This window comes from Myodes glareolus, chromosome 6, assembly GCF_982192425.1.
Source record: "Myodes glareolus chromosome 6, mMyoGla1.1, whole genome shotgun sequence".
NCBI lineage: Eukaryota > Metazoa > Chordata > Mammalia > Rodentia > Cricetidae > Myodes > Myodes glareolus.
Window position 1 is genome coordinate 69,523,879 of NC_142031.1, and position 14,551 is coordinate 69,538,429.

The 14,551-nt window shown below is 42.5% G+C and overlaps 1 protein-coding gene across 1 annotated transcript in view; it reads left to right on the forward strand.

Moving 5' to 3' along the window:
- Herc3 (HECT and RLD domain containing E3 ubiquitin protein ligase 3) overlaps positions 1-14,551 on the forward strand; it is a 101,748-nt gene that overhangs the window by 36,849 nt on the left and 50,348 nt on the right. The window contains exons 9-13 of the mRNA XM_048439637.3: positions 1,711-1,787; positions 6,696-6,820; positions 8,772-8,831; positions 12,963-13,074; positions 13,414-13,603. Of these exons, the coding sequence (XP_048295594.2) occupies positions 1,711-1,787; positions 6,696-6,820; positions 8,772-8,831; positions 12,963-13,074; positions 13,414-13,603 (564 nt within the window). The remainder of the gene's footprint in view (positions 1-1,710; positions 1,788-6,695; positions 6,821-8,771; positions 8,832-12,962; positions 13,075-13,413; positions 13,604-14,551) is intronic.

The following is a 14,551-nucleotide window of genomic DNA, read 5'->3' on the forward strand; positions in this document are numbered from 1 at the left end:
AGACTTCTTTCTGAAGATTCTCTTGAGGAGATTGGGCCGGCAGACTACTCATGTTGACCATATTTTTTTTTATCCTGAAACAATATATCCAGAACTAGACACTGAACTGCCAAGTTATTAAGTAGAAATATGATTTAATAATCAAATTTAATTTTAAATTTTAAACTAATAGATTTAGGGCTCGATATGGATTTAAAAATAACAGTTATCAGTTTCCTTACTGTATTTGTTTTTGTGAAAAACAGAGCAAAGAGATTCAATGGCCACATTGGGAAGAGGAACAGTCGAAGGGTCCAGTGACCCCCAAGTTCATCCTCCTCCTTCCTGGATGCTAAGAAACTGAAGGCTTGGGCATAAATAATCTTTTAAACCTAGCATACAGCACAGAGCTGCTGCTGACCTGTCAGGCAATACTTATGGGACAGATATGTCTGAGAGCTTAAAATATAAAATAGACAGGACTGTGTGCAGTAATCTCCAACGCAAAAAAAATAGCTTCGTGTCTACTTTGTCGTTTGTAAATATCTTTCTCTGGGTGTCTTCCTCATACTTGGAATACATGTGATTAGCAAGGGTGCTCCTGAATCTGGTAGGGCCCTCCTGTTACACAAAGATGTTCAGGATCACAAACCCCTAGGCAAGCCTGAGCTATGTAATTATCCTTGACTCAACCCTTTCCTCCTCCCAGGCAATAATAATTGAATCAAGAAACTCAAGCTTAATTTGAAATCACAATCTGGCTTGACTTAAGTGGTTGTAAATTTCTGCCTGTGTGTTTAACAAGATATGGTAGAAATTAGAAAATTTCAAATTTTTATGCCATATGCTATGGACTTATGTCCCTTTGTGGTGATATGAGACCACAGGGGAAGGCTCTGAGGACTATTATAGCTAGAGGAGGGTTATGAGGGAGCAGAGCTGTTACCTGGAAGTGTAAAATTCATGCCCAAGGAGACCACCATTCTAGGAGATTATACGTTATGCGAGAGGAGGGAAGAGATATGGAGAGATGAAACAGTGTGAGATATTAGGATTATTAGAAGAAATAAAGCATTAGAAGAAATAAAGATTGGATAGCCAATCAGGTCAGCCCTGAATCATATATATGCAAGTAACATTAAACAGACTGGGATGGTTTGTGTTTATTTGGGTGTCTGTGTCTATGCCTATAACAGTAACGAAAAGAGACGATGATTTCAAAAGGGAGAGGAGAGGGGTGAACATAATGGGTTAAGGGAAGAAATGTAACGGCTTTTCAAGTAAATGAGAAAAAGCAATTAGGTGGTCTTAAGAGTGTCCCCTGTGATGGGGTATCTACGTGGGACTGGAGAAAGAGGTCTTTGTGTTGCTAGCATCATCCTGAGAGGGCTAGAGAGGACCACATGCAGATGTATGATTGCTGTACATATGTTGCCATTTATAGTAGTGCCCATTTTAGAATCCAGGCCAGTGGCATGATGGAATTAGCATGAGAAATAGAAACAAGGTCAGGGTGAGCCGGCTGCGAGGGAGGCTGGCGGGGAGGGTATGGACACTCTTTCGTATATTTATTTTTAACTGAGCTAGAAACAATCCTGGACAGTGAGCTAGGAGGGAAGGCCTCTTCACTGCCTACAGTTAAAACAGATAAGAAGCCCTTGGAGTATCAGAAGAGGACGGAAGAGAGCAACCATTGAAAAACAAACTGAATTTTTTTTTTTTTTTTGATAGATCGCTGTAAGTACCGTATCGTCAAGCAGATCTTCTCTGGAGGGGACCAGACATTTGTTCTTTGCTCCACATATGAGGTAAAGTTCTCTTTTGGTTATCACATTTAAAGTAGAATGATGGTAGTCCCTGTTCGTTGTAATGGTTACGCAAACGCTTCGCAGCTCTTTGTGTCTACTGATTTTATCTTTCTAAAGGAAACAGACTAAGCCTTGACCTTATCTCCACGGAGCTCCTTCAGATTGCTTAGTTATCCTGTTCTTAACTTTGTACAGTTCTAATTTATAGTGGAGAATTAATTATTTATAGCCATGTTTGTTCTAAAAGAAATTTAAGGAGGCTTAGGGCATTTGTGTTACTATTTTTCTGTTTCTTCACTCTTAAGGACCAAATGAATTAGAGATGTTTGATGACTTAGTGGGTTTCATTATTTGCTGTGACAGAGTACATAATAAATATATAAGAGGGATACAAAAAAGTTCAGATCTATTTTATTATTTATCACCTGCTCTTGATGCCACACCAAGATTTCCCATCTCTCGCTCTTTCATCACACTATCAATTAAGCCACAAAGAACAGTGGCGTACATGGGCGTGGCATTGCACACATGTGACCCTAGGACTCAGCAGTTCAAGGCTATCCTTGCCTAGGTGTCCGTTTGGGCCGGCCTAAGCTACTAGAGACCTGTCTCAAAGGAAAAGAAAGGGGAAAGGGGGAGAGGACAGCACGTTTTTCCTTTCAGAGTTCAAGGTCTGGTATAGGTAGGAGAATCTATGGCCAAGGGCAGTCAACTGAAAACACTGCTGGGCTGTGGTTTTCTTCCTTTTTCGGTCTTTCTCACACTCCTACTTCTATTTAACAAGCCCTGTAGGGGGTCAAGCTCAAGGTAGTCATTAGAAAAGCAGGAGACTTGGTCAGGAAGAAAGCAGAGGCCCTTTCTCTCTCTCTCTGACCCTGCCATGTTTAAGTCCCGTCTTCTGAGTACCATTCTGTGATTCTATATGAAAGGCCCTGGCCAGGCTGGACGCTGCGGTTGCTCAGCTGTGTTTCGGGTCAGGAGTCTGCAGAAAGCCGTGGATTTTAGCCATCTTTGGGGTAATTTAGGTTTGCTGCCTTGGACCTATTTTGGATTCAGCTTTATAACTTCACAGAGAAATCTTAGAGAAAGTTGAGGTTATGCCTGTTTAAAAAAAATGATAAAAACACAGGGCCTGTTCGGTAACTTTTCTGTTTTCAAGTAGTTGTCTTAATAAGAATTCATTTATGTAAGAAACTAATTCTTATGTGTTTTTCTGAGACTTAAACATAATGCTTAAGTTTCCTTCCTTTAATAAATATACAATATGTTTTGTGTAGCTGAACTTTTAATGTAGTGGTAGTGTTTGGTCGGAAAACAACCCACTGATAAAAGGAAGTAAGTTATATGATAGTGTTACTTAGCTAGGAAGTTAAAGTTTCAACTGGTAAGAGGTGTCCCCTTTTTACAGTCTCAAGTTCTCAGTGGAATCTTCCTCTTGCCCACTTTGGAAAGGTAGCCAGACTCCCGTGTAGCTCACTACTGCCCCTTGTCTCAGGATGTAGCTGTGGCACACCTGTCTTTTCAAGTACAAAACCATACATATATACATACATACATACATACATATATATGTAACACTTACACACTAGTTTAGATACAGAGATTGAAAATTAAATGATTACCTTCCTTTTCACTACTTTAGTGTGTGAAGGGTCAGCCAGAAAAATAATGTTTCAGGTTCTTTTGGATTTCAAAATATTTTTATATGCATAAAGTATCTTGGAGATGGAACCCACTACACAAGAAACTCACTACAACTCCAGTGCACCGTGGCGGTGAATGCCATATGACATCTTCCCTCATTATGTCCATGAACTGGAACTCAGACACACTGAAGGCATGTTGCACATTTTAAGTCATTGTTTGTAGACCCATGAGACAGCACACCACAGCTCAAACCCACCATGAAGATTTGTCACAGGACATCTTAAATCACGGTGTGCATGAACAAGGCTTCTTGCTGTGAAGTTTTCCATTCCTGGGTCATGTCAGTTTTGGAGTCTGAAGCTTTCAGGTTTTGAATGTTCCACGTATGTTCACATATTCCTTTGCTGTATTAATCAGGGGTTCTGGGTATAAATTATAGCCTCATGTTTTCTTTTGCTTGTTGTCAGGGTAGGGCTGAAGAGGGAATGTGGTTGGAATCCTTAGATAGTGTGTTTACTTCAAGCCTGTTATCTGTAATATTCCCCCCCACCCCCGTGTGTGTGTGTGTGTGTGTGTGTGTGTGTGTGTGTGTGTGTGTGTGTGTGAAATTGAATAATGATATGCTGATTCCCGTCTTTGGTTATCCAATAGGACCACTTGGGAGATGCCAAAGCTCAGTACGTGGCTGGCAAGTTCTGAAGCACTCAGCTGTACTCCCAGGCTTCAATACTTGCTGGTTATGTACAAGCTAAAAAGAAAAACACTGTACTAGGTCAGTGCTTCTCAAATGTCGCTGGGCTTTGGACTCTCAAGAGAACCTTGAAAATCCCAGTGACCGACACACATTCCAGGCCAGTGCCAATGTGTGCTCCAGGCCAGCTGAGTTAGACCAACAGCAGGCCCGCTTTCAGCGTCCCCCAGGTGACTCGGAGTGCAGTTTTCATGTTTGCTTTCCATAGCCATGGAGGATGGCAGAAAATTATGCTTTTCTTGTGTCTGGGTTATTGAATATATAATGAAGAATGAGAAAGACAGTTTGAAGTCTACATGTGTTCTGTAAGTTTGTGTTACTATCAGTGTGCGTTTGTCCCTTTTTGGAAAGCTGTTCAAGTCTAGTGGTAATAGTGCTTTATACCGGGATGGGGCAAAGGCAGCTGGGTGTGTGTTCAAGTCTAGTGGTAATAGTGCTTTACACCAGGACGGGGCAAAGGCAGCTGGGTGTATGTTCAAGTTGTCCATGCTGGTTTAAGAGTTTCTTTGATGTTTCAGTATTATGTTTATTCTTTTAGTATATGTCTGTAGCCCTTCTTTATAGAACAATTATCAAGAACCAGATGATCTGATGAGGGTTGCAGGGCTTTCCTTTCTCTGTATAATGCCAGCTCACAACTGTGAAGTACAACCAACAAGTTTCTTTTGAAAGCTCTGTTTTACATGCAAGTACAAAGGAGAAAACGGCTTATTCTATGAATTAATGGCTTTGACTGCTTAGATATTCCCTTTCCTTCCTTTAGAAGGCAGAAAACACTGTCAACTTTTTGTAGTTCTGGATTATAAATAAGTGTGGGAGAAAAAAGCTGAAAACAAGCAGGTTTAGCAAATGAAACTACTTTCAGTATTTCCTAACAATGCCACTAAATGGGTTGGTGAGACAGCTCAGAGAGTAAGGGAGTGACTAGTAAGTGTGCAGTACGAGTTCTACCCGTGGGACCAACATGGTAGATGTTGTCCTCTCACCCTCGCGCATGAACCATTGCATGCATGCACGCACTCATGCACACACTCATGCACATACACACAAATTAATACAGCATTGTAATTAAAAAAAATCATTGGGGTTGGAGTGGGAGAGATGGTTCAGTGCTTAAGAACCTTATGGCTGCATTTCCAAAGGATCCAGGTTCATTTCCCAGCACCCACATGGTAACTGATAACTTCACAACTCCAGTTCCAGGGGAACCAGTGCCTTCTTCTGATCTCTGTGGGCAGTGGGCATGCAAGTGGTGTACATATATACATGCTGAGAAAACACGCATGCATACAGAAAATAAAACTTAAAAATACGTATCACTAAAGAAAGGATGTACAGTGTGGACAGCGTTTGGGATTTTCAAAGCTATTATTAACATCCTTTTTGATACTTTCTTTCATAAGTTTGTAGGTATATACTTGGAGCCAGAAATTAAGAGTCACTGGGGCTGAGGAGATGGCTCAGTAGTGAAAATGCTTGCCCTGCAAGTGTGCGGACAAGAGTTCAGATCCCCAGAACCCTTGTAAAAGCCAGGTGGGTGTGGCATTAATCCCATCATTGGGAGGTGGAGACAGAGGCTCCCTGGAGTAAGCTGGCTAGCTAGACTAGCCAAGTGGTGAGCTCTAGGTTTACTCGAGAGACCTTGTTTCCAGGTGGAGAACCATCAAGGAAGAGTGACCAAGTCAACCTCTGGTCAACACATGGTTGTACTTGAGTATGTGTGCACACCATGTACATATACCCACACATGTGAAAACTCATAAGGGCATGCACCACACACACAAGCAGTTGAGGTAAAAATCATGTAACACTAAATTTTCAGAAATTGCTTACACTATAGATTATAAATAAATTCTGCTTTTTTTTTTTAAAGAAAAACTTATTTAAGCAGAGTTTTCTGTAGCCCAGGTTGGCCTCGAGAACTCACTATGTAGCTGGGGATGGTCTTGAACTGTTGATTCTCCTCCCTCTCCTCACCTCCCCAGTGCTGGGATTACAGGCATGTACCGTCATGTCTGGCTTAAACATTTTATGCTACATTTTATTAAAGTTGAGCAAACAAGTATGGCAAGTAACCAGTACCTCTGTGGTCTGGTGACTTAGAGCAAGGGAAAGGAGACCTAGAAAAGTAGTTATTGAGTTGAAATGAACTCCCTAAATAACACCTACTCAGGGGTGAAGGAGACAGGGCTTGATGGAGGGAAATGTTGGGTTTCGGTCACTTGCAAAGGAGGTCTCACACACAGTCTGGTGTGGTACCCTGAGGTTGAGGCAAGGGAGTGATGTTTTTGAACCATGGCTACCTGCCACCAAGTATAGTAGAGAGGAGCAATGGCCTAGGGCAGATCCTCCTGGATGCAGTAGTGGGCACATGTGTCTGCTCCAAGGGAGAGTCCCGGGAAGTCACCAGTGCCTTCAGTTCATGAAGTACAATGTGGAGACCACACTGGGGAAGGAGACGAGAAGAGATCCGTGTCTATTGTTTCTCTTTTTTCTTGTTATTTATCCAGAATTCTTCTCCTGCTGTTGACTTCAGGACTGTGAACCAAGCACATTATACCAACTTGATAAATGACGAAACCATAGCACTTTGGAGACAAAAACTCTCAGAACACAACAACGCAAATACAATCAAGTATGTAATTGCTGTCTGCTTTCGTTTTGCTTCTTCCAAAGCTCACTGGAATTTTCTTGCTTCGTGGCTGATATTCTTCTCTGCACCTACAGAGGTTGTGTACATAGTGGAGTTTTGCATTTCTAGAATCATTCTTGTAAATTTATTCAGGGCCTCATCTCATTAGCAACCCCCATTAATACAGTGATTTGCGCACCAATTCTTACTCCTCAGCTTGACTTACTCATTGCAAGATCTTTGAAATCCCATGTAGGAAGACCTGGGTTGGTCTCTCTGCTGAGGGCTCTCTGTATTTTGTTGCCTATAGACAGGGTTTTCTTCACACTGTTATGTCAAGGAATCTTGAATCTTCTAACCCTGGCTGTTCTGGAACTCACTATGTAGACCAGGCTAACCTCAAGCCCACAGAGATCCACCTGCCTCTGCCTCTGTCTCCAGAGTGCTGGGCTTAAAGGTGTGCACCACCACCACCTGGTAAGAATCTTGAATCTCAACAGCTTTTTATTTTTAATTAATTTCAGTAACTACAGTTTTGTCATTTAATGCGATTAGTTGAAAAGATAATTCAAAAAGTGTCTGGGAGAAAGGCACATTAAAAATGTGAGGCTTTTTTTGAGTGTTAGTTTTTAAATGAAAATAGTTTTCTGTACATTTTGCTATAGATTTTTGTTGACTTTGAGAAGCGTTTCCCTGTTTGTCCTGTAGTCTCATGCATGAGAACAAATAAATCAGTCTATAAGAAATCTGGCTGTCCTGAGAGATGCATGGTGGGTCTTGCTTTATGATCTAGATGGCTGAAGCAAATGCCTAGGCTCACCCTGCAACAGCTGGCTTCTCCTGTGGCTGGCATTGCTTAGGGGCAGAAACTAGTGGGTAGTGAGGACTAGTAAGGAAGGACAAGAGGTCAGGCTGCTGAGCAGTCGGCAGCCTGTCAGCATAGGCTTCACCAGTACGTCTGTTTTTTTTTTTTTTATAAAATGAAGCTAGAGGAGATCACCTCTAAAGAGTTTACCTCATCCAGAGTCTACAGCCAATAGAAATTACTATGGTCTCTGATTTTTGTTGTTGTTGTTTTGCTTTGTTTTGTTTTGTTTTTGCTGTGAAGAGACACCATGACCATGACAACTCTTATAAAAGAAAACATTTAATTGGGTGACTTTCATTTTCAGAGGTTTACTCTGAAATTTATGGCAGGACACGGTGGCATGCAGGCACCCATAGTGCTGGGGAAGGAGCCAAGAGTTCTGTATCTTGATGCAAAGGCAGCAGAAGGAGTCTGTGTCCCACACTAGGTATAGTCTGAGCATATAAGACCTCAAAGTTTACCCCCACAGCGACACACTTCTTTCAACAAGGCCTGCTCCAACGAGGCCACACCTCCTAATAGTGGCCAAACAGCCCTACCCGTGAGTCTCTGGGGACTGTCCCTGTTTAAATCCTCATAGGCTCCTCCTAGTCATTTACTTGTTCTTCCCTTTGTCTTCCATGGCAGTCCTGGGTCCTCAGAAAGCAGGCACCGCTACAGGTTCTGCAGAATTTAGGCAATAGGAGTAAGACTTTACTTGTCTTTCTCGTTGGTCAATAGAATAGGACGACAGGGCCCGGCATTCATTAACTAATGTACTTGGGAAATAACAGCTCACTTTGTTGTTTTATTTTTTGTTGTTTTAGAAATGGTGGCAAGAGAATGTCCAAGGTTTTTGTTAGAAACAACTTTTCTATTACAGGTTTTGCCACCTTTAAAAGAAATCTCTAACCTGTGGCACACTTGTTCTTGTCGAAATGCAGGCGAAACACTGTTCTCTGAATGGGGGGTGCACATGCTAGAGGAATGAAGCGGCCCTGATGGCCTAAGGGCCTGGCTAATCAGATGACTGGCTTGCTGCTGATGCTTTTATAAGTACTGATATATAATTCTTAAAGACGCCTCTCCCTTTTCTGTCTTACATAGCGGCGTCGTTCAGATACTGTCTTCGGCAGCTTGCTGGAATGGAAGTTTTCTGGAAAAAAAGTAAGTGACCTAGACAGAAGCTCACAAACCCATGTGTCATGTAAATACTTAGCAAAGGCTGGGAAACCCTTCTTTTGGTTTTAGTTGAAGGGGAAAAGCTGACATTTGCATACAATTGAAATGTCCAGTTATAATAAATTAGAGGACCCCAGTGGGGCTGTGTGGCTCACCCCCACTGGCAGATCTGCAGAGGGCAACTGTCCCTCAGGAGATCTGATGTGACCTAAACCTAGAACTGAAGGCTGTCCTAAAGTATTGCTCCCTGCATGTGTTTATGATTTGTTCTTAAAATCAGAATTCTCTAAGTCATTCCTAAGTTATTCCTGTTGTTTGCTAAGGTAGTTTTCATTTCTACCAGCAATGAGAAATAAAGATGTTTTAGGGAGGCTCCGTTCAGCATCTCCTTGGATTTAGGCTCAGCTCTGACCAAAACCAGAGGCAGCAAATAAGATGTCTCTTTAGCCTCTGTCTTCTGCAGATGTTCCTCAGAAAGCTCATGTAGCAGAATGGTCTTGCCAAGGGTTGGAAGCTTTGGGGAATCCAATGGGGAATCCAATCCCTCTCATTTCATAGTGTTTTTTCAGCCACTGACCGGTTGATATGTTAAGAGGAGTGTGCCGATTAGGTCTCTGTCACTGTAACAAATTCTTGCTATTGAATAACTGAAAAGGACATGTGTGCTTACCTTGGGTGTGTTTTCAGCATTTTCAGCCAGTTTCAGTCAGGTTGCCACTTTTTTTTTTTTTTTTTTTTTTTTTGGGATCATGAAATCCATCATGGTAGGAGATGCCAGGTAGAAGCTACTCACCTTATGTTGGTTGCCAGGGAGGAGAGGGTGAAGATCCGGTATTAAAGAGTACCAGTCCAGTGACCCACCTTCCTTACACTATGACTCATCTTCTGAGGGCTTTGCCGTCTCCCAGTGATTCTGTAGGTCTTCTACATGCCTTCTACACATTCCATAAAGCAAAGAGTCAAGATACAAATTATAGCATTGAAGGGGACTAGCAAGAGTGGTTAGGGGACGTGGGTGGGGAGTGGTCATCTCAGTGCACAGCATGTGCTTATATGAAAATGTCCCTTGTAAAAGAGTACCATGTATAATTAATATACACAATCAAAAATATTTTAAGTATCGCATAGACTTCAGTACTCTGTGATTTCCCCAGTCTCTCAACCCTTGGATTAGGCAAAATTTTCTTTAATACATTTAAATTAATTCTTTGAAAATTTTATACAAGTGTACAATGTATGTTGGTCATATTAACCCCCACTTCTCCCCAACTCCTTCCAGATCTACCCTCGTCCCCACCCACTCACTCTCCCAATTCGTGCTGCCCATATACACATGGAGATGGGGGCACCCCTGGAGCATGATTGGGTTGAGCTACCAGGGACCAACCACACTGGTAACGAAAAGCCCCCTTTCTCTGGTAGTAATCAGCTGACAGTAGGATTTGAGCGAGGATTGGGGGCAGCGAGTCCATCCTCACTCTTGCGGGAGTGCTGACTGGCTTGACTTCGTGTGGGCAAACCACAGCTGCCTGGGTTTATCGGTAGAGTAACTCTGTTGTGGTCAGAAGGCCTTACACTTCCTGAACTCTGGCTCTTAAGAACTCCTCTTTTACAGTGTTATCTGAACTTTGGGGGAAAGAAGATGTAAAACAATTCAGATGTTCCACGTATGACTGAGCACTCCTCATATACTTACTCCGTGTACATTGACTGGGAGCTTTTACATTGACTGCCATCCATTACGTGATCCCTGAGGAGGTCTGAGAGCTGCTCTAGTCTATGGGTGTAGAGATAGGACTTTATAGGGCAATCCGATACTGTTGTCCACTTAGCACAGCAGCAGCAGGTTCACCCCAATGCCTTTGCATTTCCCAGAGCAGGCATGTATTTCTTTCTATGCAATGGGCCTTCAATTCAATCAAAAAGCAGTTTGATTACCTTTCTAATATTGGTGCCACTATTACAGCCATGGAATCATTGCCAGGCTAATCATTATTGTAGTTTCTAGGGGTTGCAGCTGGATACGACTCTTAATTACGTTCCCACGTAGCTGTCTGTATAAGCCCTATGGAAGCTAGCAGCAGGGAAGAGGTTTCCAGTTCACTACCAAGTTTATTTCTGTAAGTCCTGTGACCAAAGTGAATCTTACACAGCAAACGGGTCTTCCCCTCAAGTTCTCATGGGTGACCGGGAACAGTGGCAATAGCCTGCATTGTTTGGGGAGGGGGACTCTCTTAAGACACACCTGAGCAATGGCTAGAAAGAGGTAACCCACACCTGGCCCTAGACTTTTTTGTTTTGCAACATGTGGCTTTTGGAAGGAAGGAACATTATTCCCCCATAGGGTAACTTGTCTCTGTGTGTCTTTATGTGCACACATGCACGCATGCGTATGCATGTATGCCCATGTACACACTTACATATATACATAAGAAACTTACAAAAGAGTAGGCGTCCACCAACTGCAACACTTAGGAGAGCTGGCCTTGCGCCTTGCCTGGGCAGCACAACAGAGCCATTCCTCTTGGTGGAAGTGTGTGAGCCAGCCCTGAAACTGTGAGCATGGGAAAACTGCCCCCGTTACTCATCCAACATATGCCCTTTGGATCACCTGTGCCCTCCTATCTCCTCTCTGTAGTGATATTTTCTTTGTGTCTTAACAAAGAAATCTTTCCTGAAGATCAGAGTGCAGAGCTAAGCCACTAAAGGCCAGGCAGTGGTGGCACACATCTTTAATCCCAGGACTTGGGACACAGAGGCATACAGATCTCTGTTATTTCAAGGCCACCCTGGGCTACATGAAATTGACCCAGTCTGTAAGAGAAACAGAGCTCAAACAAAGGTGATCCCAGAACTTGGGATACCATGTGCTTAATCCCAGCACTAGGGAAGTAGAGACAGGAGTGATATGCATGGGCAGAGAGAGGAATATAAGGTGGGGGAGACAGGAGTTAATTGCAGTCTGAGGATGCAGAAAGAGGATTAGTAGAGACAGGATTGCCCCTTTAGTCTGAAGATTCAGAAGAGGTGAAAGGTCTCTCTAGTGGCTGCACTGCTTCTCTGATCCTTCAGCTCTTACTCCCTAATATCTGACTCTGGGTTTTACTTATTAAGAGCAATTAAAATTTGTGCTACACCTCTCCTTTAAGATCTTCCTTTTACTGGGCAGTAGTGGTGCATGCCTCTAATCCCAGCACTTGAGAGACAGAGGCAAGCAAGTGTTTGAGTTCAAGGCTAGCCTGGTCTACAAAGCGAGTTCCAGACAGCCAGAGCAATCCTGTCTCAAAAGAAAGAAAGGAAGGAAGGAAGAAAAGATTTTACTTCCTCTGAAATAATGCCTTTCTAGTTTCCTGGCTTTTACAGGTGCTCCAGGTCAAACACACAAATCTGAAGATTCAAAACTAAGATCCATTTATAAGAGAAAACACACTGGGTTTGTCTTTCTGAGTCTGGATGCATTAATCAGGGTTCTCCAGATCTAATTTTTATTTTAAGTACTTTTTTGAGGAAGGCTTTGAATAAGAGGGTCTATGTACTGTTTGTTCATGAGTGGGCCCTTTTACATAAGGGAAGAATACGTGTGTGTGTGTGGGTGTGTATGTATGTGTGTTTGCAACCAGCCACAACATCTACATGTAGCAACAAGATATTGAAGTGGATCAGGCAAGGGACCTGCTTTTATGCTTTGTGAAAGGCTTGGCTGGAAATGATAGTCTTTGTACTTTGACTTGAGGGGGGATTTGAAAATTTTAAGCCATATTTAAAAGTGGAATTGCTCCCAGTGCTCAGGCAGAGACAGAGGCAGGCAGATCTCGGTGTTCAAGGCCATCCTGGTCTACGTGGCTTCTAGGCTGTCAGGGACCACCTTGTAAGACCCTTCCTCAAAACCAAACCAAACCAAACCAGGGCAAGTAAAAGTGCTGTAAGACTCATTCTGCTGTTTTCGCCCCCCCCCCCCCCCCAAATTAGTGTTCTGTAGTATTTTGTCTACTGGATCAAGTTTAAACCTGCTGAGAATGGTTAAGCTAATTAACTACTTACAGTTTTTTATCAGTGTTTGTTTGCTCTTTATTTTCTTTTATTACATATGGATTTTTGGTTTTTTTTTTTGTTTAGAATTGATGAGCATTTTAAGACCAGCCCCCAAATCCCTGGGATTGACCTGAACTCCACTCGGATTTTATTTGAGAAGCTAATGCACTCTCAGCATGCCATGATTCTGGAACAGGTGTGTCGTTTGTGCTTATAAAACACCAGCTACACACAAGAGTTCAGCTCTGACGGTAAAAGGGACAGCAAGGTGAAATGACAGAGTCTCGTACAAGCCTTAATCTTGTGAAAATGCTAGTGTTGGGTGCTGGGCTATCTTTTGCTTACCTCTCTAAAGTACCAGATCTCTGGGTGGGAAGCCGGGAGTCTGAACCAGAGCCTGGCACCTACTCTTTGCCCAGTGCCCACTGAGTAAGCAAGAGTTATCAGTTCATCAGATGACTTAGGAATTTGGAGGTGAGTTATTTAAGTCTCAGATAGGTTTACATTTCTCATACTTCTTTTTTCTTTCTTACAGATACTAAACAGCTTTGAAAGTTGCCTCATCCCCCAGTTGTCAAGCTCGCCCCCAGATGTCGAAGCGATGAGAATCTATTTGATACTACCAGAGTTTCCCCTGCTTCAGGACTCTAAGTATTACATAACGCTGACTATTCCCCTGGCGATGGCCATTCTTCGGCTGGATACAAACCCTAGCAAAGTATTAGGTAAATTCATCAAATTTAATCCCACTGGTTTTGGACTTCCTTATTTTGTTTTGTCAGCTGACTCTTTGGACTAAGCTCTAACCCTCTATTTGTTGCCATTTAATAATTTCCCATTTAATTCTTTCTTTGCTGTTGACTTCTAGCTAACCCTGTTTGCAATTTGGGCGAATTGAACTGTTATTTAACTCAACTTGAAATGATTTATGACAGATTAATCCCAATTTTGAGGTATTTATAATGTTAGGTTATTCAGCATTAACTTATCCCCCCACACAAATTTGCTTGCAGTTGTAATGCCTTGAATATTATTGTCTGTCTGTCTATCCATCTGCAGTACTGACTTTAGGGGGTGGGACCAAATGGACAGCTTTTGGGAAGCAGAGATCTCCTTTCTTAGGAGAGACAGAGTGACCCGGTGAGGACTTACGGAATGTTTGTTTTGTTTTTCTTTTTTAGGACAGTTGAGTCCACACTGATTTTTGCAGGCTCCGGACACTTTGCTGAGATAAGAACCTTCCGTTCCTCAGCGAGCTGGAGAGGGTCTCTGCTGGAGCAGCGCCCGAGACGTTTTTAGTGATCCGGTGCAGAAACCTGTCACCTGGCCTTTCACTTTTTTTCCTTCCCTTGGTAATTTTTTCAGGTGTTTGTTGCGGCTTGGTAGCTTCTGTGGTTCAGATGGCCTGAGTGTCCCTGGAGCATGACTTTCCCTCGAGCAAGCAGACTGTCTCTGGCTTCCCTATTGCTTCCACCTTCACACAACAGATAAATCCAGAAGTCATAATGAACGAATTAGTAATACATTAGTATTTAATGCTTTCCAAGATCAGGGGCTGTTCAGAGAGTGTTTTCTTAGATGTTTCTAATAAATGCAAAATAGAGGGATGACAGTTTTAAACACATTTTATCAGACTTCTTAAAGCTTTGCCTTTTTAATTTTTCTTTTTATTT